The sequence below is a fragment of the Ovis canadensis genome, chromosome 2 (assembly GCF_042477335.2).
Source record: "Ovis canadensis isolate MfBH-ARS-UI-01 breed Bighorn chromosome 2, ARS-UI_OviCan_v2, whole genome shotgun sequence".
NCBI classification, from domain to species: Eukaryota; Metazoa; Chordata; class Mammalia; order Artiodactyla; family Bovidae; genus Ovis; species Ovis canadensis.
The window spans coordinates 65214061-65239201 of record NC_091246.1 but is presented as its reverse complement, the minus strand read 5'-3'; the positions used below and the strand labels follow the sequence as shown (position 1 = coordinate 65239201).

General features: G+C 37.4%; 1 protein-coding gene across 4 annotated transcripts in view; it reads right to left on the bottom strand.

The window, feature by feature from the left end:
- The window catches only part of ABHD17B (abhydrolase domain containing 17B, depalmitoylase), a 44035-nt gene that overhangs the window by 2567 nt on the left and 16327 nt on the right, over positions 1-25141 (bottom strand). For 2 of the 4 annotated variants that reach the window (XM_069574090.1, XM_069574092.1), the window contains 3 exons: positions 5186-5300; positions 4631-5100; positions 829-1008 (listed from right to left, as the gene is read on the bottom strand). In XM_069574090.1, coding sequence (XP_069430191.1) covers positions 829-1008; positions 4631-5097 — 647 coding nt within the window. In that variant the 5' untranslated portion in view covers positions 5098-5100; positions 5186-5300. The remainder of the gene's footprint in view (positions 1-828; positions 1009-4630; positions 5101-5185; positions 5301-25141) is intronic. The other 2 variants (XM_069574088.1, XM_069574089.1) reach the window with 1 other exon arrangement.

Below are 25141 nucleotides of genomic sequence, written 5' to 3'. Positions count from 1 at the left end.
TTTTGAAATGACCCTTACTGTTCTTATAAAGAACTGAGTGATGTTTTGGCCTTTGCCCGAAATATCATTCACAAAAAACCTTGGTATTGCTGCCCATTTGAGAAAGAAAGTAAGACTGAAATTGCCAGGCTCTCACTTCTTGCCTTTTCCCTTTACTGGGAAAAAGAGGCCATCAGTCTTTTTGTAAAGATGAAGAGGAGCTAGCAGGAACTATCACTCTATGTTGACAGACATGAAGAAATGTAGTCCTCCTTTTAAATCTAACACTTATGTTTGCAGACTTATGGGGCAATAATTATTCTGGTTCATTTAAGACAGCATTTTTACAATTCATTTCTTTCGTAAAACATGTCACTCATCAGACATCAGTCACTTATTTTTATGCACACGGATCTCCTTTTCCCTCTACTTGCTCCTCTCCTCCAGTGTTACGCTCCTCACTGGACGGCACTATCATCCATCAGCAACTCAACTCAGAAATCTGGGAATTATAGTCAAATTCTTTTGTTTATATACAGTCTAACATTTATTCCATCAATTTCCCTTCTCAAATTCATTCTCTTGTCTCCAATGCTAGTGCCACTGTCTGGGGAATAAGGCTCACAGCACTTTTCATCTAGGTTACTACTGCGCAAACATTTCAGCCTGCTGACTGGTGTCCTGCCACCACCCTCTTCACAGATTAATTATTTCACAATTTCTGTAATATATGTAAAATATTAATAGGACTTCAAGGCTGAGAGAACTGTATCATGAACACCTTGAATGATGGAAAAGAATTCCTTCTAACGTTTCTTTGAATTAAACTACTGGAATATTAATACTTACTTTGGGAATGCATCAAAACAGTAGGTCTTCTTGGTATCAGGAAAAGCAACTCGCATTCCTGAGGTCAAAGGAGAATGAAGAATAACAGCAGCACTCTCATACCGAGCAGCAAGATCCACAGATGGTACTGTCCCTATACTTTGGCCATATATAATCACATTTTCAGGGCGAATGCCATATCTACATAGTACAGAAGTTTGAAAAAAAAAAAAAAGAGTTGTAGAGTCAGACTGGTATGAAATGTTCAGTCACTAGTAAGTACTTAATCTTATAAAAGAATGACTTAAAATGAGACAATGTCAACAAATTTATATTTAAAATGTAAGTTTCTTAGTCACCACTACCATATCTAATGCAATAATAAAATCTATATTCATTTATTTCATCGGTTTCCATTCCATCTTTTGAAAAAATAGTAGCTGAGGTCTCTTAGAATGTTAATCTTAAAGAATGAATTTATTAAATCATTTATGCAATTCAGTGTAGCTTATTATTAAATATATTTGGAACATACTATGTCACTAATATTTTAATGGAGATTCAGTTTTTATATTCCGTTTAATGTAACAGAGGTTCTTCATTTTTCTAGGTATTAAAAGTGGCTCTTTTTATTTTCTGAAGTTGGTCATAGTGATGAAAACGCAATGCAACAGTAGGGAATGAATAAAATATATGTATTATAGCCTAGCGCAAACTACTTATTTTCTCGAGATTTGCATTTATTCACCCATAGAAATGGACTAATGTGGAAAAGATTAAGAGATGAATGAGAATTTCAAATGCCACATGGTTTGGTGATTTATGAATAGACTTCATGACAAAATCTCAAGACTACTACCTTAATTCCTTTAAAAATGCTTCAGTAATACTGGGTATACAGCATGTTTCTACGATATAATTGTCCTAACTATAAACTACCGGCAGTGTAAGTGAGGTACTATGGGAGCTTATGAATGTGCGATTAAGGGCTAGAGTCAGTCACATCAAACACGCTGCCTTTCTACTTTAATGGTCTGACAACAGTCATTTCTGGGTGCTGACAGTTATTTGCACAACAGTTTTTAGTGTTGTCAAAAGGTAACAGAATCTGAATATTTCCTGGGAAAAAGTAAGATAAACCCTTGTGCTTCCTATAGTTCTTGCTGGGGGCACAAGACTCTTCGAACTATCTAGGTGGTGACGTACCTCCTCCCAGGTTCTTCAAATCAGTTCTACACAAGAACTTGGACCCTGGCCCAGAGACTGGGTTCGAGTTACTCCAGATTGACTCTAAATGTAACAAAACTAAGAAAAGGTTTTTCTGTTTGTTTGCAACAGACTTAGCTTCATAGGAATGAAGGAATTAGGAAAATGAACATTTGGTGGCAATGACGGGTTTTAGGCTAAAGCTAGCAATGGCAAGGCTCCAAAGTAGCAGAAGCAGCTGCCAATTTAGCATCAGAGGACTTGAGGCAGAAACAGAATTTCAGAATAGTACATGTTTGAAAGGACTTTAGAGACCATCTAATCTAGGTCAGCTGCTTACTGAGCAGATGTTCAAAGTCAGAGTAAGTTAATGACAGACCTATAATTAGGCTCAGGTATACTGACTCCAGGTCCAGTGCTTTTTCGATTATAGCACACAGATAAGGAGCTCAGAGACTGTGGGGGAAAGGCCACAGAGTGAGTATTAGTCCCTATTTTCTGTTGATCCATCAGAAGTTCAGTAACGTGGGTTATAAATATTCAATTACTCTTAAAAGGAAGTTACTCGGATAATAATTAAGTTCATTAATTATTTTTTCCTTTCCTGTTACTTAAACCCTAACTTTTTACTTTAATCCAGTAAAGGAAATGAAAGGCATGCATTCTAATTACACATATTTTATTAGATGATAGAATTCAGGAACTGGAAAGGATCTTGGAGATGATTTAACTCAACCTCTTCATTAAGCAAAGAAACAGAAAAGTTAAAGTTTTCAAGACTTCCTATACTTACTAAGTCTTCTAACCATATTTAGGGTTCAACGTAAGAAAAATTACAAGTCTGAAATTCTATGGTAAATGAGTATGTGAGATAATTTATCTATTCTGCTCCTGCTCTTCAATCATAATGGTCAAGTGTATAAAAGATTAACCAAGACAAGAAATCATTTTAGAACATTTCTTTTAAATTGATATCAGAGAAAACTTAAAAAAGAAAAATAATAAAGCTGACCACTTACAAGAGGGGATTCTTTTACATAAACATAGAAAGAACACCTAACCGGATACTAATGTTTTACTTCAATAAATGTATACTTTTGTCTTACTTGGCACTAGTAAGGAAGGCTTTCTGCTTTTAGCACCTTAAAACACTATACTAATTCACTGAAGTTGATTATAGCATGTGAATTATATTGCAATAAATCTGTTACTTAAAAAAATTAACTTTTCCTGACAGGTATTATACTATATTCAACTGGCTGACTCTTATAGGAGGCACTCATTTTTGTTTGTATACCTGAGGAGATTGATATCAGTGTAACTGAAGCATATTTTGCAGTCATTTACGGTAGTTCTGAAGTTTATAAATATTTACCCTTCTATGCCTGCCTCCCTCCCACCCTGAAGCTACTTAATTACTACTTACTATCTCTTTTTTTCTTACTTGTTAGAAATATGTTCTCATATCATTTCAATTGACTTAATCTCATTTATACAGAACTCTGCTATGAGACCATAATTCTATTATACATCTTGGGGGAGGGGGATAAATGTTTCTAAAGACATTTTCTAAAAAGATTATACCTACTAATAAAATTGAGGAAGTTCTTCCCAGCCAACTGAAACCATTAATATTAATATTTAAAGATTAAATTAGGAATGGGAAGTTTTCTCTATGTACTCTAAAATACTCTGGAATTCAGGCAGCTTATTAATGTATAATGAGGAATAATTTGTACTAAAGCATTATTTCTGTTTAGCATACATTAACTGTCTGATGATAAAATACATGTAAGTATACAAAACTGCAATATTTTTCAAGAAAAAATTGTAAGTATCTTGGTGACTAGAAGATGATTAATGTAATTTCTGCTGCTGCTGCTGCTGCTAAGTCACTTCAGTCGTGTCTGATGTGTGACCCCACAGATGGCAGCCCACCAGGCTCCCCCGTCCCTGGGATTCTCCAGGCAAGAACACTGGAGTGGGTTGCCATTTCCTTCTCCAATGCATGAAAGTGAAGAGTGAAAGGGAAGTCGCTCAGTCATGTCTGACCCTCAGCGACCCCATGGACTGCAGCCTATCAGGCTCCTCCATCCATGGAATTTGCCAGGCAAGAGTACTGGAGTGGGGTGCCACTGCCTTCTCCAATGTAATTTCTATTTATTTTTAATTATATAAAATAATGCAAATCCTGCTTAGGATCTGAACAAAAGCAATCTAGCCTCTTATTCTGTTAATGACAGATCAAGTGAATGATTATTTAAATCACTGTTTTTTCTCTCTTGAAATTCTGCAGCTTTGAATAAACATTTTAATACCACTATCCAGTAAGTTTTTTTTTTTCTCTAATAAGTTTCTAAAGCCAAACATTTTTCACTGGCTTAAATAAATTTTTAAGAATCTCTGTCTCACACACACACATACACACATAATTTGTCAAACTCTTTTATGCTATTATACAAAATTTAAAATTATAATCTGAAACTGTAACTATTTATAGATTTATACTGGTAAATATAATCTCTACTTAGTACTTCAAGGTGTATTACAAAAACATGTTATTCTTACACAAGACAATTTCAACGTGTGGAAAACAATTTCCAGTCACTAAATTTACCTTGTCCTAAGAGCAAGCCAAGCAGCTTCTATGTCTGCATAGAGGTTCTTCTCTGTTGGTTTCCCAGAACTTGCACCATATCCAGAATAATCATATGAGAATATATTACAATTAATCCGTGATCCCAGTCCTATGTAAAAGCTGCTCATCTGACCAAGATCAACAGCATTTCCATGTGAAAAGAGTAAAGTATATTTGGCATTGGGTGAGCAACGCACAAACATGCAGGCAATTCTGTTGCCTTTACTGGTTCTAGTCATGAAACACTCAATGGCATCTTTTTCTCTAGAAGAATATTGCCAGTCTGCTCGTTCTGATAGGTGTAAAGTCCAACGGCTTCCACTTTCATCACACATCAGCGTATAAGTTGGATCGGGTGGCAAAAACGCTAACTTTGAAGCAATTTTCCCCGGACAAGGTGGACAGCAGAAGAGGCAACATAGCTCACTAAACGAAAGATTATTCATCTTCTGAAAAAGAAAACAGTCAATGTTTTAATCACTGAATGTGCATTCTGCATTTACATATAATAAAAGTTAAAACAAAGATACCAACCAATAAATTCTACTAGCGGTCAGTGTCTACTACTATTATATGAAGTATCCTTGCCCCAATAGATTTTTGGCATCTTTGTAGAAACACATTAAATCCTGAGGTGAGGCAAATATTCCTGAGTAGAGAACAGATTCAAATACTATATGACACATTTCAAACAGTAGTGGTATCTTGTAATACTTAATCAAAATATGAAAAATGATACTTTTACCAGAGAATAGAGGTATAAATTTGCTATTTCTCCACAAAAAACAACAAAGGAGGTATGAAATATCTTTAGTTTGTAATTTCAGTGAAAATTCTCAGAATCTCAAGAGAAGTTAGGGGTTTAACATAATAAATATATAATAATAGCACTGATGAAGCACTCACTGTCCATCAGGCACTGTGCTAAGTGTACTATGCCTTTTAGCATGTTTAATCCTCTAAGCAACCCTCTTTGGTAGTCTGAGAAAGAAATCTGCACAAGGTGAATCAGCTGCAGAGCCAAGATTTTACATCAGGCTCAGGCATCATCCTACATCACTAGGTTATACTGCCTCAAAGGCTCTGAACACTACTTGACTCAGAAGCCTATTATTTTAGCCATAGTGCCAGTGGCCTAAATAACCTATAAGACATTAAAATCAATATATGTTATGTATGTAATTATTGCCCAAATCAAGAAGGCATTATTATGGAAAAAAAGGTAAAATCTGCTCAAGGAAAACTTCCAAATGGTTAGCCAGAAATAAGTGGAACCTCTGAAGTCAGAGTTGGGGGTAGCACTTATTAACCATTTAACCATTTACCTTTTTGACCCTTATTGTCTTCGTTAAGTAAATGCCTACAATGAACAGACTGGTTGTGAAGAACAAATACAATGATATTGTTAAAGCATTTAACATGGTAATAATGGCTATAGTCAAGACTCAGAAATGGTCCACTTTCTCCTGTGACTTTTTCATCAATATTTAAAAAGTATCCACAGTTCATATGAACTCAGGAACATAAATAAAGTACTACTTGTTTGCCCTACCAGCATTTCCTTCTAATTATCCTTTCTTAAATTCTTATCTCTTTTTAGTGGCAGACCATTACTTAGTTCCAGGAAGAAGGCATTCAAAACAAACACCTTCCAGAGTAACCAGAGGTCTCTCTGGTCTGGTCTAATGTCATCTAATTTTCTCTAAAAAAATCTAAATAAAGGATAGGAAAAAAAGTACTTCATTATACCAAATAAATAAATAAATGAATCAATAAATCACTCAGAAGAGTGACTAAAGAAAGGAATGCCTGTTTCATTAATTACTGATTCAAAATCTCATTTATATTGCTTAATACAAATGTGTTAATTCCCATGTATAAATTAATTAGAAAGAAGCAGCAGAAATAGCAGAGAAAGAAACAAGCAAGGGTAGGAGTGATATGAAATCCTTTAAAAGATGAGTAAAGGAAAGGCAAAAAGGGAAGCATTTTACTTGCATATCTATCTTTATTCCCTTTCAGCCTTCAAAATGAATACAACCTGAGTAAGTTAATGTCTAACTGTGGTTGGAAAAAGAGTCAGATAGAACAGAAATGACAACTAGTTGTCATCCATGATGATAATTCTAATTGGTTCCATGAAGGGTTGTACTGAGAAGGATTCTGAGGGGATACCCAGGGTTTGCCAGACAAAGAATGTGCGATAAATTAGTGATGTTTACTGCAGAATTTCAGAGAGGGCAATGGCACCCCATTCCAGTACTCTTGCCTGGAAAATCCCATGGACGGAGGAGCCTGGTGGGCTGCTGTCTATGGGGTCACACAGAGTCGGACATGACTGAGCGACTTCACTTTCACTTTTTACTTTCATGCATTGGAGAAGGAAATGGCAACCCACTCCAATGTTCTTGCCTGGAGAATCCCAGGGATGGGAGAGCCTGGTGGGCTACCGTCTATGGGGTCGCACAGAGTCGGACATGACTGAAGCGACTTAGAAGCAGCAGCAGCAGCAGCAACACTGCAGAATTTGGTTACAAATCTATTATCCTGGCCAGGTGAATAAAAGATCTGGCAGGGATGGTAGAGAAAGAAGTTCAAAGGGTCAGTGACAAAGAAGATGATCTGGAAAAAGATGAGGTAGAAGGTACAATATATCAGTGCCATCTGTTTAATACTCTGCCTATGGTTATTCCTCACTTCCAATTACCTTACATGCCACCAACTGCTCACTTTGAACAGCCTATTAAAAGCTTATTGATTATACTATGGTCCTGTAATTTACTTCTTGAACATGAAGACTTTTATATACTATAGTAATTTTGAAGTAAATCTGGCTGAGTGAACATACACAATGCTGCAGAGATGCTTCTGAAGATAAACACCAAAGAAAAGATGAAAACGAGAAAAATCTGCTGTGACACGGTCAAGTCTAATGAAAGAACCTAATTTTCTTAATGGTGGCAGAAGAAATTAATCCCACCTCCACTGCCTTGAATCCACATAACTAGTATCCACTTAATAACAAAACCTTGGAAATTATTGCTTTCCTAATAACAGCTCTGATAAGGGCAGTAAGCTGAGCAAACTACTGAGGGAGAATATCTTATTCTTGATAAGTCACTGAAATATCTATCTTGTTAAATTTAGATAATTTAAACCCAATTTTTTTATATAACTCACCTGAATACAAACAGGTCATTTACCAGTTATTTCCTGGCAACAAAATAATCACAGGTGGAAAACAACAGTTATGATCAAACAAAATAATAAACTTATTTACACAGAGAGAGAGAGAAGAGAAAACTTAAAGATGAAGCATAAAAAAATGCCAGAAAGAAAAATCCAACTGGAATCTCTGCAATAGAAAAATCATAGCAGTACCTGAGCACTTCCTAATCCTAAAGTGTCAGGCACTGTACTAATCCTTTTCACATATTAATTCACTTAATTCTTTCAATAATCCTCTTACATAAAGACTACCCTTATACCTGTTTTCCAATTGAGGAAAGAGAGGCACAGGGTAGTTATAAACCTGCCAGGGGTGACTCAGCTAGTAAATGGTAGAACTAATAAGTGGCAGAATGACTCTGGAACCTGAATTCATAACCATAATTTTATGGAAAGAATATTCAGACAAGACTTATCAAGAGAAAAAGATGAGCAAAATCTAAAATGCTAAATGAAAAAGAAGACAGACTTATAGACAAGCTTTAAAAGTTAAAAATATCGTGAATAAGTTAAATAACTGGTGAAATTTATGAATTTCTTGAGTAACAGAATAGCAACAACAAAAATACCCAATAAAAAATGAACAAGATCTGAAAAGACATTTTCCCAAAGACAATATCCAAATGGTGAATAAACACATCTAAGGATGCTCAACATCAATACTCATTAGTGAAATGCAGTTCAAAGCCACAACTTACCAGTTCAATCCCACTAGGATGGCAATTAAAAAAAAAAGGTTGACAACAATATTGAAAAACTGGACCCTTCATAACACTGTTGATGACTAAGCAATTCTAATCCTAGGTATACACCCAAGAGACATGAAAACATACGTCTACACAAAAACTTGTAAATGAACGCTCACAGTGGCATAATTCATAATAGCTAAAGAGGCAGAAACCATCCAAATGGTCATCGTCGCAATAAACAAAATGTGGGATATCCACATGATAAAATACTGAATAAAAACAGGAGCCAAGTATTGATGCATTCTACAAAGGGGATGGATCTTGAAAGAAATCAGTCACAAAAGGTCATTTTATGATTCTATGAAACAGCTAGAACAGGCAAATCTATAGAAATAGAAAGAGATTATTAGTTTTCAAGCACTGTGGAGCATGGAAAGTTGGGGAACAATGGCTATAGAGTATATATGGGGTTTCTTTTTAATGAAAATACTATATTTGACTTGGGTGGCGGTTGCACAGCTTCAATAATAGTAACCTTTAAAAAATGTATTAAAAAACCCCAAAAAACTAGTTGTATCCTTACCTCTCAGTATGTAGAACACAAACTCCAGATGGATTATAAACCTAAAAGTCAAAACTAATACAACTCAGAAAAAAAAAAAATCCATAAAAGAGAAAACACTAGCAAATTTAGCTTCAACCAAATAAAGAATTTCTATTCAGTAAAAAAATGCTTTGGGAAATATGATTTCTTCATCTAAAACCATCCAGTCAGAGGGTTAATATCTAAAATAAGACTTCTACATAAACAAGAAAATAACAAAAAACTCAAAAGAGGAAATGGACAAAACATATGAATAGGCAGAAAGATACACAGGTTAACAAATATATGAAGAAAGGTCATTCTGTACCTCTAGTGCCATGCAAAGTATCTGACACGTAATGAAGTCTCTAACATAATTTTTTAGATGAATGAGTTAATAAATTATTAGTAAAGTGAAGTGAAAGTTGCTCAGTCCTGTCTGAATCTTTGTGACCCCATGGACTATACAGTCCATGGAATTCTCCAGGCCAGAATACTGGAGTGGGTAGCCTTTCCCTTCCTCAGGGGATCTTCCCAATCCAGGGATCAAACCCAGGTCTCCAGCATTGCAGGCGGATTCTTTGCCAGCTGAGCCACAAGGGAAGCCCAAGAATACTGCAGTGGGTAGCGTATCCCTTCTCCAGTGGGTCTTCCTGACCCAGGAATCAAACCAGGGGTCTCCTGGATTGCAGGTGGATTCTTTACCAACTGAGCTATCAGGGAAGCAATAAGTTTATTAAGATTAACTCAATTCTCCTTACCACAGAAGTTCCCACAAAAGGAAAAAAGTTTACAAATCAGCATGTTAAGAAAGAAAGCCACCATATTTTGTGACAATTACTTAGGTGTTCTGTATGGTGGCAGCCTAGAAGCAACCAAATAAAAATGTATGAATCTGAATGAGGCAGGAAAGGTATTGCTAGTTACTAAAATCGTTCAGTGCATTATAAAGCACAGAATATAACAGTCTCCCAGGGAGAAGGAAATCTTGCCCCTCTGGCAATCAATTCACAAAATGAAAGGTCAGCTCAATGTTAAACAGATGGCCCATTGTGAAGATTAAGGTTTTCGTTTTGGCGGGGGACTCAGTTACTTTACTCTTATAGCAGAAGGAAGTTCCTAAAATTGAATGAAATAATAGTTTAAGAACCTGCTTCTCCTGGTAACTTTTTCCTGCTCAATGACAATGGAAAAAAGATGAACACCTGAGTCCTTTCTCAGCAAAACAGGAAGACTAGTGTTAAAGATCGTCCTTAAATAAAATGACACACTATAATCTCCTTCCTTTCTTCTGACACAAGAAATAACTGAAATGACTTGAGGCAATTCCTGATGTAATAACATGTACTGAAAAAAAAAAATCTTTGATCTCTTTTGTAATAGTTTCTTGGTAATGCAGATTGTCTCATATCACTACCATGTACAAAGGATAATTGATTCTTTTAGGATTCAAGAGTTTGTTGTAATGAACCGAACTAGAAATTAAAGACTTATGTTTTTTCAAACTGCCAGAAGAAACCCAAAAAAGTAAAAATTAAGTTGGAATTATAGCAGAGCCTACCTAACACCAGAGATGTATAAACAAGGTAGATGTTTGAATATTAAGAGCAAGAGGTGGCAAAGATCAGAACGAAGTCAGAAGTGATGGCACAGAATATACTCAACTATGAAAAAGAAAGGAAAAAAAATTTAAGGTTAGTTCTGTGCAAGGTCATGATCCCAGCACACCCCAACTGACTAATGCAAAGGAAATTACCATTAATACTACTATACAGAGGGGGTTAATCACATTCAGCTCAGTAGCCTAGGGGTGTGTCAAAGCCAGGGAAATTAAGCACACAGGGCTTCCCTGGTGGCTCAGAGGTTAAAGCATCTGCCTGCAATGCGGGAGACCTGGGTTCAATCCATGGGTCGGGAAGATCCCCTGGAGAAGGAAATGGCAACCCACTCCAGTATTCTTGCCCGGAGAATCCCATGGACTGAGGAGCCTGTTGGGCTATAGTCCACATGGTCGCAAAGAGTCGGACACGACTGAGCGACTTCACTTTCACTTTTCTTGGAGGGCACCAAGTGACTGAGGTACTGCCGCCCTAACATCCAGCATGTTATCTGTAGTAACATTTACCAAAGTACAGCAACAAGGAAAATACGTGTGTTATGGTTTCTTAGGGAGCCAAACCTGAGTCTGAGTGAACTCTGGGAGTTGGTGATGAACAGGGAGGCCTGGCGTGCTGCGATTCATGGGGTCACAAAGAGTCGGACACGACTGAGCAACTGAACTGAACTGAACTGATACATTACTTTGCCAAAAAAGGTCTGTTTAGTCAAGGCTATGGTTTTTCCAGTGGTCATGTATGGATACGAGAGTTGGACTGTGAAGAAAGCTGAGTGCTGAAGAACTGATGCTTTTGAACTGTGGTATTGGAGGAGACTCTTGAGAGTCCCTTGGGCTGCAAGGAGATCCAACCAGTCCATTCTAAAGGAGATCAGTCCTGGGTGTTCTTTGGAAAGACTGATGCTAAAGCTGAAACTCCAGTACTTTGACCACCTCATGCGAAGAGTCGACTAATTGGAAAAGACTCTGATGCTGGGAGGGATTGGGGGCAGGAGCAGAAGGGGAAGACAGAGGATGAGATGGCTGGATGGCATCACCGACTTGATGGACATGATGGACAGGGAGGCCTGGCGTGCTGCAATTCATGGGGTCGCAAAGAATCGGACACGACTGAGCAATTGAACTGAACTGAACTGATATATTACAGAGTTCAACGCATACAGAGAACTGGAATATTCATCGTTAAGGAAATCTGGCAACATACTTATTTTCCAGTAAAGACAGAGCACCCAGAACTTCCCTAGTAGTCCAGTGGGTAGGAATCCGCCTATCAATGCAGAAGACATGGGTTCAATCCCTGGTCTGGGAAGATTCCACATGCTGAGAGGCCACTAAGCAAACTACTGACCCCATGTGCTCCAACTACTGAAGCCCATGCCCTGAGAACCTGTGCATTGAGAGTTCATGGTCTGCAACAAGAGAAGCCACCACAATGAGAAGCTTGTGCAGAGTAGCCCCCGCTCGCAGCTACGAGAAAAGCCCTTGTGCAGCAATGAAGATCCTGCACTCCCCCACCCCCAAAAGAGCATCCAAAATACTTAGAATGATCAAAATTCCTGCTGTTACTTAGAAACTAGGTGTTTACTATACGTTGTTTATTTTTTAATTGGAGTATAATTGCTTTACAAGTTGTGTTGGTTTTGGCTGTACAACAATGTGAATCAGCTATATGTACAAATATATCCCCTCTCTCTTGTGTATGTGGTTTTAACACATTTTCTTATTTGTAATATCGTATGTAGAAATACAGCTTGTGTGTGTGCTTAGTTGCTCTGTCATGTCTGACTCTTTGGGACCCCATGGACTGTATAGCCCACCAGACTCCTCTGTCCATGGAGATTCTCCAGGCAAGAATACTGAAGTGGGTTGCCGTGTCCTCCAGGGGATCTTCCCAACCCAGGGATGGAACCTAGGTCTCCCGTATTGCAAGCGGACTCTTCACCATCTGAGCTACCAGGGAAGCCTGAAATACAGCTTATGCAACTCTTATCTCTTTGAGGTAGGTGATGTTTATTTCTTCTTTTTCATCATTATAAGAATCAACAGGGCTTCCCTGGTGGCTCAGAGGTAAAGAATCTGTCTGCCAGTGTAGGAGATACAGGTTCGATTCCTGATCTGGTAAGATCCTACCTGCCATGAGGCAGCTAAGCCTGTGGGCCACAACTACTGACTCCTCAACAAGAGAAGCCATCACAATGAGAAGCTCATGCACTGCAGCTAGAAAGTAGCCGCCACTGGCAGCAATGACCCAGCACGGCCAAAAAAAAAAAATCAATAGCAGAAGTACTCCACTGTATGTGAGATCAAAAGACTTGATTGAGTGACTTTACTGGGAAAAAAAGACTTAGGAAAGGAATTTTTCAAAGCACTGTATTTTTTTAATATTTCAAATTGAAAGGAAAAATTTCACAAAACTATTCACTGAATCATGTCAGTTACTTTTTAAGACAGAGTTATAACTTTTAAATATGAATAAGATTCTAGAGAAACTTAGTAACTGGACCAATGTATCACTTGAGAACACCTATGAAACGTGGTTTTTGTTGGTACGTTGAACAGACGCCCTAATAATTGTATGTTTTAAAAAATTTAGGAGTTTCTCAAAAAGGCAATGGAGAAGGTAATGGCAACTCGCTCCGGTACTCTTGCCTGGAAAATCCCATGGACGGAGGAGCCTGGTAGGCTGTATTCCATGGGGTCATGAAGAGTTGGACATAACTGAGCGACTTCACTTTCACTTTTCACTTTCATGCACTGGAGAAGGAAATGGCAGCCCACTCCAGTGTTCTTGCCTGGAGAATCCCAGGGATGGGGGAGCCTGGTGGGCTGCCGTCTATGGGGTCGCACAAGGTCGGACACGACTGAAGCGACTTAGCAGCAGCACAGCAGCAGCAGCAGCAGCAAATAGGCAAAACGTACTGGGCAATGTCAAAGTTAAGTTTCCTTTCCTGTTGGTGAGAAAGGTCGGGTTAGACACATAAAAACGTTGAGGTCTACCAGAGATACCAAAATAATCTCACTCCTAATGTTAGTATATTTCTTTTAGTAAAAGAAAGTTAAACTGTTAGAATCGGAAGTCAGGAAACTGGATCTATGACATGATTATAGATAATGGAAATTAAGGCTAGGAGCCTATAAAAGCTACACCAAGCAAACTGATTTGCCTCAGCAGTCCTACATACAGGTCAATGCAGCCATTTCTGTACTTCTTATGTTTTCCTTTAGCTGTAAAATTCTTGCTGCACTACTACAGGAGCCACTACCTATCTATGGCTACTTAAAGTAATTAAAAGTAAACACCCAGTTCCTCAGCCACACTAGCCACATGTGCTTGCTGCTGTTGTTCAGTCACCCAGCCATGTCTGACTATTTGCAACCCCATGGAATGCAGCGTGCCAGGCCTCCCTGTCCCTCACCATCTCCTGGAGTTCGCCCAAGTTCATGTTCATTCCACACTGCACAGTGCAGAATGAGGATTTCCATCACTGGAGAAAGTCCTAGCAGGTAGTGTTGAACTAAAAGAATTCCAACCCAGGCAATGCAGAACCACAGTTTCCATGCTTAATATCCACACTAACTTTAAATGCTGGTGCTCCTTCCTCACCAATCTTCCCATCAAAGTACATATAAGCTATTTTTATAGATCCTGTTGAACAAGTAACCACTTAGAACTAAATGAGACTACCTACACAATAATAATAGAAGATTATCATCTTAACAAAAATATTATGTCTAATCCAATCTTAACTTAGAAGCCATTTTATTTAACAATGTTATTAAAAGGTTCCTTGTATGTTGGAGTTGCAAGTAAACCGTGAGAAACTATTGAGAATGTTTGTGACTACTGGCTAACTGATTTATCTGAACACAGTCCATACAATATTCTAAACACTTAAAAATCCTGATGATACACTCAACCAAGGCCTGAACAACTGAATCAAGTCTTCCTGTTTAAGCAGAAGGACAGTTTGATGACTTGAATATGCTATTATCACAGACTCTCTAAAACTCTTGGTGACTGTAAAGTGCAATTTCAAAGTCATACCTCTACATGTTGCTGAGCATATGCTAAAATATGGACACACATTTTCCTACCCATAATCATGGCATTTTTGGCACTTCTAATGAAACACTTTCTAAAACATGCCTATCTTCAAAGTTCACAATGTACACTGGTGAAGATATTCCACAAATAAACATTATTTTCTCTGTATTTATAAGAAGTAACATCTGTTTCTGGGACATTTTCCAGGTGAACACTTAAACACACTACATACCTTAAAATACCCATCCACAGCACAGTATAATCAAAGCAGTTAATGAGGTTCAGAAAATTTGAAACGTACATGGTGCTAACACTACAGGCTGCATAATTGAGATTACTATGATATTAAAAAGTAACACTGCAATTACAAAAGTACTGTTTAAAACATGGTTTAAAAAAAGTCAAACAACAAAGCTTAAAAATAAAAAGTAAGTCTCTTTCCAGGCTAAAAAAGTAAGTACTGGTTGAAAGTCAATTTAAGAATTCAGTTCCCTAGATATTCTTCCCAATTCAGAAGACCAGTGGTTTACATTGGCAGAACCTTCTGAGGAAGCAGAATAATCTGAAAGATACAATGATACTTATACGGGAAGGTTACATGGGGAAGTTGTGGGAAGTAGAATGTAACAGTTTGGGGCCTTTTGTAAGTGGGATGTCAACATATAAGAAGTAGCAATATAATATTGTTATTTATGAGGTAAGTACCAAAGTGACAGAGCAGGGATCCAGTTTGCTAATTTTTACAACAAATTTTGTAGAATCATTTGGCTCTTTAACCATACGCTTGTATGAATTTGATAAAAATAAAGATTTAAAACAAAAGTCTCTTCCCTAATCCCACCAGAAACTCAAACCCAAACCAAGCTCCATCCCAGAAATTATGTTGTTGGGTCATTTGCTTTTAGATCTGATGTTCAGTACCACACCCATATGTTTATTCTCCACTGTCATAATGTTTCATTATTATGAAAAATTCAGAGAATTTACCCTTTCTCCGCTCTGTGCTCATTTTGATGCTAATTTTAAGTTTTTATAGGTTATTTTTTTATAACTTTCAACATTATACTTGAATCTTCACTTCTTGTTCCTCCAACTTTAGGAAGTTTCTACTGGCTTCCCATGTAATCAAATACCATTATAACTGGCTATAAAATTACATTCATATTAAATTTTATATCATTTGCAGCTTGTTTTTTATAATTATTAAATTTTTGTTTTATAAGATGACTTTTTTTTTAAAATAGGTAACAATAAAAATTATCTGCAATGTTATCCACTGCCATTCAGGTAGTGTGATGTTTTAGGTCACTAAATTCCAAGTGTTAAGGGGCTTTTATAACTCTGATAACTGCTTAAAAATAAGGCACATTTCACTTTGTTTCATATTTGGACTTTCAGAAGAACCTAATTCTCTCAGACCTGTGCCTTTTTTTAGTCTTTACAAAATTCAGAAGCTTTCATAACATTTAATATATTCCATTATCTTATTCTGAGAATTTGCGCAACAGAATCTCCGTTGTTTCTGAAGATGTTCTTAGATCCCAGTGAGTTTTGTTTTCATTTGAAACAATTATGTTCTGGGACATTTCCCAGTCCAGCTGTGTGTCTATCCAGGATTTCATCTTCCTTCTGTTGTTTCATAACATGTTTTAATCCTTTTGTGGGATTATTTTTTGCTAGAATACACCTCCAAGCATTTGCCCTCCCTCCTTCACAAGGGCCGGAGGAAAACAAGGCATATTTTAGTGAATACTTTCAAGTTCTTATTTAGATTTCACACCTATGGCAAATTAGGCATGCTTTAGAATTACAAATTGAAAAAAAAATTTCCACCCCAATTTAGATTATTAGCCCGCATGATGATGCAGGTTAGCATTCAATATTGATTGCTAATACCAATCTGATTTTTTGTTCCTTAAAACAAACAAACAAAAAACTCTTTCTTCAAAAAAACAAAAAATCAATTTTCCTCTATCCTTAGCTTTGAAATTCTACGAGACTATGTATGTCTAAAGTCTGTTGTTTTTCATTCATGCTGTTGTGTATTTAACAAGCCATTTTGATCTAAAGCCCCAAGACTTAAAGAATTTTTCTTCTACTGTTTTTTAATTCCCTTCCCATCTCCTTTCCTTTCTACTAGGAATTCCTATATAGGAATCCCAGGACTATTATAAACTTTTTCTTTTTCTCCTCTTTCAGCTCTATTTCCTAGGGAATTTCTTCTTGTTCAATTCAGATTGCTACTTTGGTACTCTATAGAGTATAAAAACAACTTTTATTTAAAAATCTTTTGGTTTAGGGGTGCAATACCCTCTCAAATTTCTTAGAATACTGAGCCAAATTTTTATTGTTTTGTCCAACTGTGTTTTTCAGATGATGTTTGTTCCCTCTGTTCATCTTTTATTTTCAGGCTGTTAGACTGTTTCTTCACTTACAATTCATATTTACGAACAAAGAATTAAAAAGAGTATCCTTTATATTTGTGTAAGCATGCTGACCCAGGAGTCACACAGAAGTCACTCAAAAGCCAATGACAGCTGAGCTAAAGTTTGTAAAACAAAACAAATCAAACAGTACTATCACTGTTGATGTTCAGTGATATAAATATGCAGGTATGGTATTTTGCTAGGTTATGAAAGCCAAACTAGTGTTTATTTATCAAAATACTTATATAGCTAGATCTTGTAAAAAGAAAAAAGAAACTTCATAAATAATCCTCATAACAACCCTATGAAAGAGATGCCCTTATCCTCCCCACCAGCCCAATTTACAGATGAGAAAACTGAGAAGTTGGATTTCCCCAAGATAACTATAGTGAAGCCAGGATTCCTACTTAATAGTTTGACCCAGAGTCCATGTTTCTAATCACAGAGTTAAGATCAGTCTTAGGAAAGAAATGTTTTGCTATGTATGGTGTGGACATGTAAAGAGTATAATGAATCTAGTGGACAAAGAGAAGCAATGAGGAAGAGACCTTCCCATTTCATACACAAAACCCAAAATCAAACCACACAAAATTTAAAAATTTAAGACTATATGAAAAAGTTTTTTGGGGGGGTTCAGAAGGTAAGAATATGTACCTGGGGCAAGTAGGAAGTAGTTTTGGCCACTAGACGGCAAAAAAGTATATTGGCATTTATAAATTGACAGCTTTGATGTTCTTTTCTAAAGATTATGAGTCACTGTTTAAAACAGGAAAATTTTACTTGTTACATGAAAGAAAGTGATATATTTTAGTTCAGTTCAGTTCAGTGGCTCAGTCTTGCCTGATACTTTACACCCCATGGACTGCAGCAAACTAGCCTTCCCCGTCCATCACCAACTCCTGGAGCTTACTCAAACTTAGGTCCATCGAGTTGGTGATGCCATCCAACCATCTCCTCCTCTTTCATCCTCTTCTCCTCCTGCCTTCAATCTTTCCCAGCATCAGGGTTTTTTCAAATGAGGCAGTTTTTCGCAACAGGTGGCCAAAGTACTGGGGTTTCAGCTTCAGCATCAGTCCTTTCAATGAACATTCAGGACTGATTTCCTTTAGGATGTACTAGTTGGATCTCCTTGCAGTCCAAGGGACTCTCAAGAGTCGTCTTCTCCAACAGCACAAGTCAAAAGCATCAATTCTTTGGCACCCGGCTTTCTTTATAGTCCAACTCTCACATCCATACATGACAACTGGAAAAATCATAGCTTTGACTAGATGGACCTTTGTTGGCAAAGTAATGCCTCTGCTTTTTAATATGCTGTCTGCGTTGGTTATAACTTTTCTTCCAAGGAGCAAGTGCCTTTTAACTTCATGGCTGCAGTCACCATCTGCAGCGATTTTGGAGCCCAAGAAAATAAAGTCTGTCACTGATTCCATTGTTTCCCCATCTGTTTGCCATGAAGTGATGGGACTAGATGCCATAATCTTAATTTTTGAATGCTGAGTTTTAAGCCAACTTTTTCACTCTCCTCTTTCACTTTTATCAAGAGGCTCTTTAGTTCTTCGCTTTCTGCCATAAGGGTGGTATCATCTGCATATCTGAGGTTACTGATATTTCTCCTGGCAATCTTGATTCCAGCTTGTGCTTCATCCAGCCCAGCATTTCACATGATGTACTCTGCATATAAGTTAAATAAGCAGGGTGATAATATACAGCCTTGAAGTACTCCTTTCCCTATTTGGAACCAGTCTGTTTCATGTCCAGTTCTAACTGTTGTTTCCTGACCTGCATACAGATTTCTCAGGAGGCAGGTCAGGTAGTCTGGTATTCCCATCTCTTTCAGAATTTTTCAGTTTGTTGTGATCCACAAGTCAAAGGCTTTGGCATAGTCAATAAAGCAGAAGTGGATATTTTTCTGGAACTCTTTTGCTTTCTTGATGATCCAATGATGCTGGCAATTTGATCTCTGGTTCCTCTGCCTTTTCTAAATCCAACTTGAACATCTGGGAGTTCATGGTTCATGTACTGTTGAAGCCTGGCTTGGAGAATTTTGAGCATTACTTTGCTAGCATATGAGTGAGTGCAATTGTGTGGTAGTTTGATCATTCTTTGGCATTGGAATGAAAACAGACCTTTTCCAGTCCTGGGGCCACTGCTAAGTATTCCAAATTTGCTGGCATATTGAGTGCAGCACTTTCATACCATCATCTTTTAGGATTTGAAACAGCTCAACTGGAATTCCATCACTTTCACTAGCTTTGTTGGTAGTGATACATCCTAAGGCCCACTTGACTAAGGCCCACTTGCATTCCAGGATGTCTGGCTCTAGGTGAGTGATCACACCATCGTGGTTATCTTTTTCGTATAGTTCTTCTGTGTATTCTTGCCATCTCTTCTTAATATCTTCTGCTTTTTCTGTCCTTTACTGTGCCCATCTTTTCATGAAATGTTCCCTTGGTATCTCTAATTTTCTTGAAGAGATCTGTAGTCTTTCTCATTCTCCTGTTTTCCTCTATTTCTTTGCATTGATCACTGAGGAAGGCTTTCTTACCTCTCCTTGCTATTCTTTGGAAGTCTGCATTCAAATGGGTATATCTTTCCTTTTCTTCTTTCCGTCTTTTCTTTTCTCAGCTATATTTCAGTGGCCTTCAAATGTGTAAGGACTCTAGGAAGTCTTTGGATACATTCTGCAATATTGTCAAATTTCTTTCTTAAAATGTACCCAAAATGGACTGCCAAACTGCTTTCAATGGTGGCATTAGTTTGCAGGAACATCTCTACAATCACCAATGGAGACCTGTCATTTTGATTAACTTTGATACTTAATATTCTGTTGAGATGTTTTTGAGTGGCAATGAATCTAGAAATCAATTTGGGAAGAACTGAAATCTCTGAGTGTTTGTATTTCTGTATTCTACATTTATTTAATCTTTTAAAAAAATACCATATTCTAATTCTTTGCTAATATATAGAAATGCAAAATATTTTTCTGTACTGAATTAGTATGAACAACAAGCTAGCAATAGTCCTTCATGCTCAGGTTGAAGGCATATCCCTAGGTCAGGAATAAATCGCTACCAGAATTATAATCTGGATTGTGTGCATTGCTAAAATGGAAAAAAGAAATTAAAGTCAGTAGTATAAAGTAGAAATTTCCATCTAAAGCTGAAAATATTAATTATATAAAAGTGAAATTTGGGATAGAATGAGCATTTATAGAACCAAGGGGTATAGGTAGGTTATAAGACTTGAAAACCAGATTTTTGAGAAGAGAGATTTCAGGTCATACTGTAATTAAATGTTTTGGATCCCCTTTTCTAAAAATTTTACATACAGATTCAGGGTTTACAGAACCACACATAGTTTAATAGTGCTGTTAGTATCCAAGGTAATTTTCAGGTTTGATCCCAAGTTGATAGCACATTAACTGCTTTTGCATGAGACTGATTAAATAATACCCAGCTCAGAACCATCCTGATAAGGGTTTGTCCAATATCAATTCTTAACTTTGTGTGTTTGTGGCTGCACTGTGAGGCATGCTATGGAGCTTCCCTGACCATGCATCAACCCTGCACCCTCTGCCATGGAAGCTCGGAGTCTTAACCACTGCGCCGCCAGAGAGGTCCCTGTCCCATGTCAATTCTTAGGAGAAATACATTATTCCATGATCCAGATACACTGCCATTTGGGGGTAAAAGATGTTAACAAGAAACAGTTCTACCTTAGAACACTGAAAGGTGGTATGACAGATGCTGAGAGCTTGGCACATTCTTCAAATTGAAAACGGAAGCAGTCCAAACTTGCATATATGTATTAAATATCAATTCCCAAAATAATAGGCTATTCCGCTAGATCAGCTCTAGATTTAGCGTCCTAAAAATGTTAATTTGGTGAAGGAGTGAAATTTAGGTTATTTAAATTAAGTTGGTTTTATCCTACTTATTTAATAAAGCAGTACAGAGAAGTAAAACAGATATAAATCTGTTTAAGCATGCAAGGAAAAAACAGAAAACTACATGGTCTCAGGGTGGATCAGAGTACAATTTTAAGTGTTCCTACAGACACTATTTTGAAAGAGGTGTTTTTGTCAAGCATTGGGACAACCTGTGGGTTTCCCTGGTGGCTGAGCGGTAAAGAATCCATCTGCAATGCAGGAGATGTGGTCTCAATCCCTGGGTCAAGATCTGCTGGAGAAGGAAATGGCAACCGACTCTAGTATTCTTACCTGGAGAATCCCATGGACAGAAGAGCCTGGGGCTACAGAGCCATGGGGTCACAGAAGAGTCAGACATGACATAGGGAATAAACAACAGCACTGGGACAACAGAACCACAGAACTGCATGAACATACAAGTTTATTCCTTGTATCAATCCCTGATGGCCGGGAGAAATATCAATAACCTCAGATATGCAGATGACACCACCCTTATGGCAGAAAGCGAAGAACTAAAGAGTCTTGAAGAAAGTGAGAGAGAAGAGTGAAAAAGCTGGCTTAAAACTCAACATTCAGAAAACTAAGATTATGGCATCTGGTCCCATCACTTCATGGCAAACAGATGAGGAAACAGTGGAAACAGTGTCAGACTTTATTTTTGGGGGCTCCAAAGCCGCTGCAGATGGTGACTGCAATAATGAAATTAAAAGATACTTGCTCCTTGGAAGAAAAGTTATGACCAACCTAGATAGCATATTCAAATGCAGAGACATTACTTTGCCAACTAAGGTCCATCTAGTCAAGGCTATGGTTTTTTCAGTAGTCGTGTATGGATGTGAGAGTTGGACTGTGAAGAAAGCTGAGCACCGAAGAATTGATGCTTTTGAACTGTGGTGTTGGAGAAGACTCTTGAGAGTCCCTTGGACTGCAAGGAGATCCAACCTGTCCATCCTAAAGGAGATCAGTCCTGAATGTTCATTGGAAGGACTGATACTAAAGCTGAAGCTCCAATACTTTGGCCACCTGATGCAAAGAACTGACTCATCTGAAAAGACCCTGATGCTGGGAAAGATTGAAGGCGGGAGGAGAAGGGGATGAAACAGGATAATATGGCTGGATGCCATCATTGGCTCAACGGACATGAGTCTGAGTAAATTCTGGGAGTTGGTGATGGACAGGGAGACCTGGTGTGCAGCAGTCCATGGGGTTGCAAAGAGTCGGACACAACTGAGTGAGTGAACTGAACTGATGTGGGGAATTCTGACATTTATGCAGCCTCAGTGCGAGTACAATATTTCTTAACAAATATCAGTACCTCTCTTTACACAGATTGGGTAACAAGCCAGTCAATCGTTACTCGTATGGCCTTCAATCTGCCTATCAATATAAACTGCCACTTTCACCACTTCCTTTTATAGTGGTTGCCAGCTGCTTTTCTTTAGCTATACTCATCCACAAGTAAAGGCTTGAAGAAATACTACCACTCCTAGAAAACGTGTAATCAACACTCAGTCACTATAATTTGTCAAAGTCAAAATAATTTGTGCTTAATATCTTTCTGGCCTCAACAAACAACATTTTGCCATTGTTTCTTCAAAGATGGAAATTTTGTGCAACTGGAATAACTATGTCAAAGAAGAAATGCTTATATGTCTAATTAAGGAAAATAAGAGCAACACATTCAATAGGCTAAGAGTCAGTTTTAACTCTTTAAGACCTTGGACATACCATTTAACTGCTTTGTTTCTTCATTTGAGACATACATGGTAATAGGCCTAATGTTCATTCAAGTCTGTTAATTCTTAAACTCATGTGCTCTTTTGTAAATTGGTCATCTGAATTTTAATTGTATTATAATGAATGATACATACATTCATTATTAATAAACTGATGTTCTACATTGTTAAAAAAGATTCTGATGCTGGGAAAGATGGAAGGCAAAAGAAGGGGGTGGCAGAGGATGAGATGGTTAGATATCATCACTGAATCAATGGATATGAATTTGAGAAAACTCCGGGGGATAATGAAGGACAGGGAAGCGTGGTATGCTTCAATCCATGGGGTCCCAGAGTTGGACAGGACTTAGTAACTGAACAACAAAATGTTCTTTCTACAGGGTCTTTTCATCTTATAAAAATGTTAAGTGCTATGTAATATGGGGTAGACTTTAAACTTCAGGAATCAGACAAAAGTAGATAATACTTAGGAAAGACTTTACGAAGAAGTTATAATGTGATAGCCAGTAGATATGATTTCCAAAAGGAGAGGGAAAACTCTCCAGGCTAGGAGAGCACTACACATTAAAGTATCACAGTTAAGACACAACTAAGGCAAAGGGTACCTGGTGGAAACGAAGAAAGACATCAGAGGAGGGGGAGGATCAGACAAATGAGAAATTTAAAAAGTAAATCTCCGTTTAACAATGTGTAGGAAACCGTTGTAGTTCTTTACACATAGAATAGAGAGTGATGCAGTCATTTAGGCAACTGCATATAGACCGACACTGACTTGGATTTACATTACAATTTGACAGTACTGGTGACTCTGGAGCACGGTATCTTGTGTACTATATAAATCTTAAGCTTTCAAAAACAAACATCAAACAGGCATACCCTTCAAACTGCTACATGGAGGCATGTCAAACACATTATTTAGAAAGTAGAAAATTAATAAACAAATGGCTATATAGTGCAAAATGTATAAACCACAATCATTTAATTAAATATCAATATGTGACTACTTTAAAAGTAATTGTTTATAACTTTCTACCACACAAAATAAACTAAAACTAACCTTGATTTACTGGATATTTTAGTTAATATAAATTTTGTCTTGGACTTCCCTGGTGGTCCACTGGTTAGGAATCCATCTGCCAATGCAGGGCACATGGGTTCCATCTCTGGTCTAGCAAGATTCCACAACCCACAGAGCAACCAAGCCTGCACGCCACAACTACTGAGCCCGTGCTCCAGAGCTTGCATGGTGCATCCAAGAGTAGACCCCGCTCGCCACAACAATGAGAAAGCCCGAGAAAGCAACGAAGATCCAGAGCCTCCAAAAATAAATAAGTATTCTGAATAATTTGTCTTTAATTCTCCTTTTAATGAGGCAAGCAGCAAGTAAATATTGTAGACCTTTTTGTTGTTGTTGCGTTTTTAGAGATAATTTCTAGAATAGGTCTGAAAAGTATTTTAGTCAAAACTGATAGAGAACAAAGATGTTTCTGATATTGTATGCCAGAGAAAAGTAGGACAGAGGGAAGAACAGAAGCTTGCAAAAACCAGTTGAGGCACATCCTTGACATCTGATTTGAGAAGAATCTGATTGCTAGTTTCAGATACATGTCTAGTGTACCTCCGGTGTAAATACTTTTGTGGGAGAAGAAAGCAAGCATGAAAGATGGGTAATCCACTCACCCTTTCAAATGTCATCAATTGGGTTATTAAATACCACCTTACGCATGAAATAGTAAACTCATCTAATAATTTTTGGCATTTCATACAATTTTTACCTTTTGAAGAAGTCTTATTTCACATTATATGTACCTCATTTTTATAAACTAAACGAATGGTAGAAACAACACCAACTCAGGAAATTAGGAAACTGTTTCCAGTTATAACTCAAGTGATCTCTTATGCTCCCAACTATCTCAGTTTTAATGTGAGAAGATTAAACTAAAAGATCTGGAGCTTTTCCAGCAAGAATATTTTATTATGCTAAATCCTCCTTCTCCTCTGTAACCTGCCTGGATTTTGGGGCCATCATACCCCATGTTCACACTGTTGCTCTTTATGCAACTGGATATGATGCCTTTCCTCTCCTTGACCACACAGAAGGAAAAAATCTGATTGTATATTCTACTAAAAAATAACAAAAATGTAAAAATAGTCTTTAAAATATAACACTTCTAAAGAGAACACAAAATGTGAAACCTGCGGGAACATTACTAAAATTAAAACAGTATCAAACAGCAGGT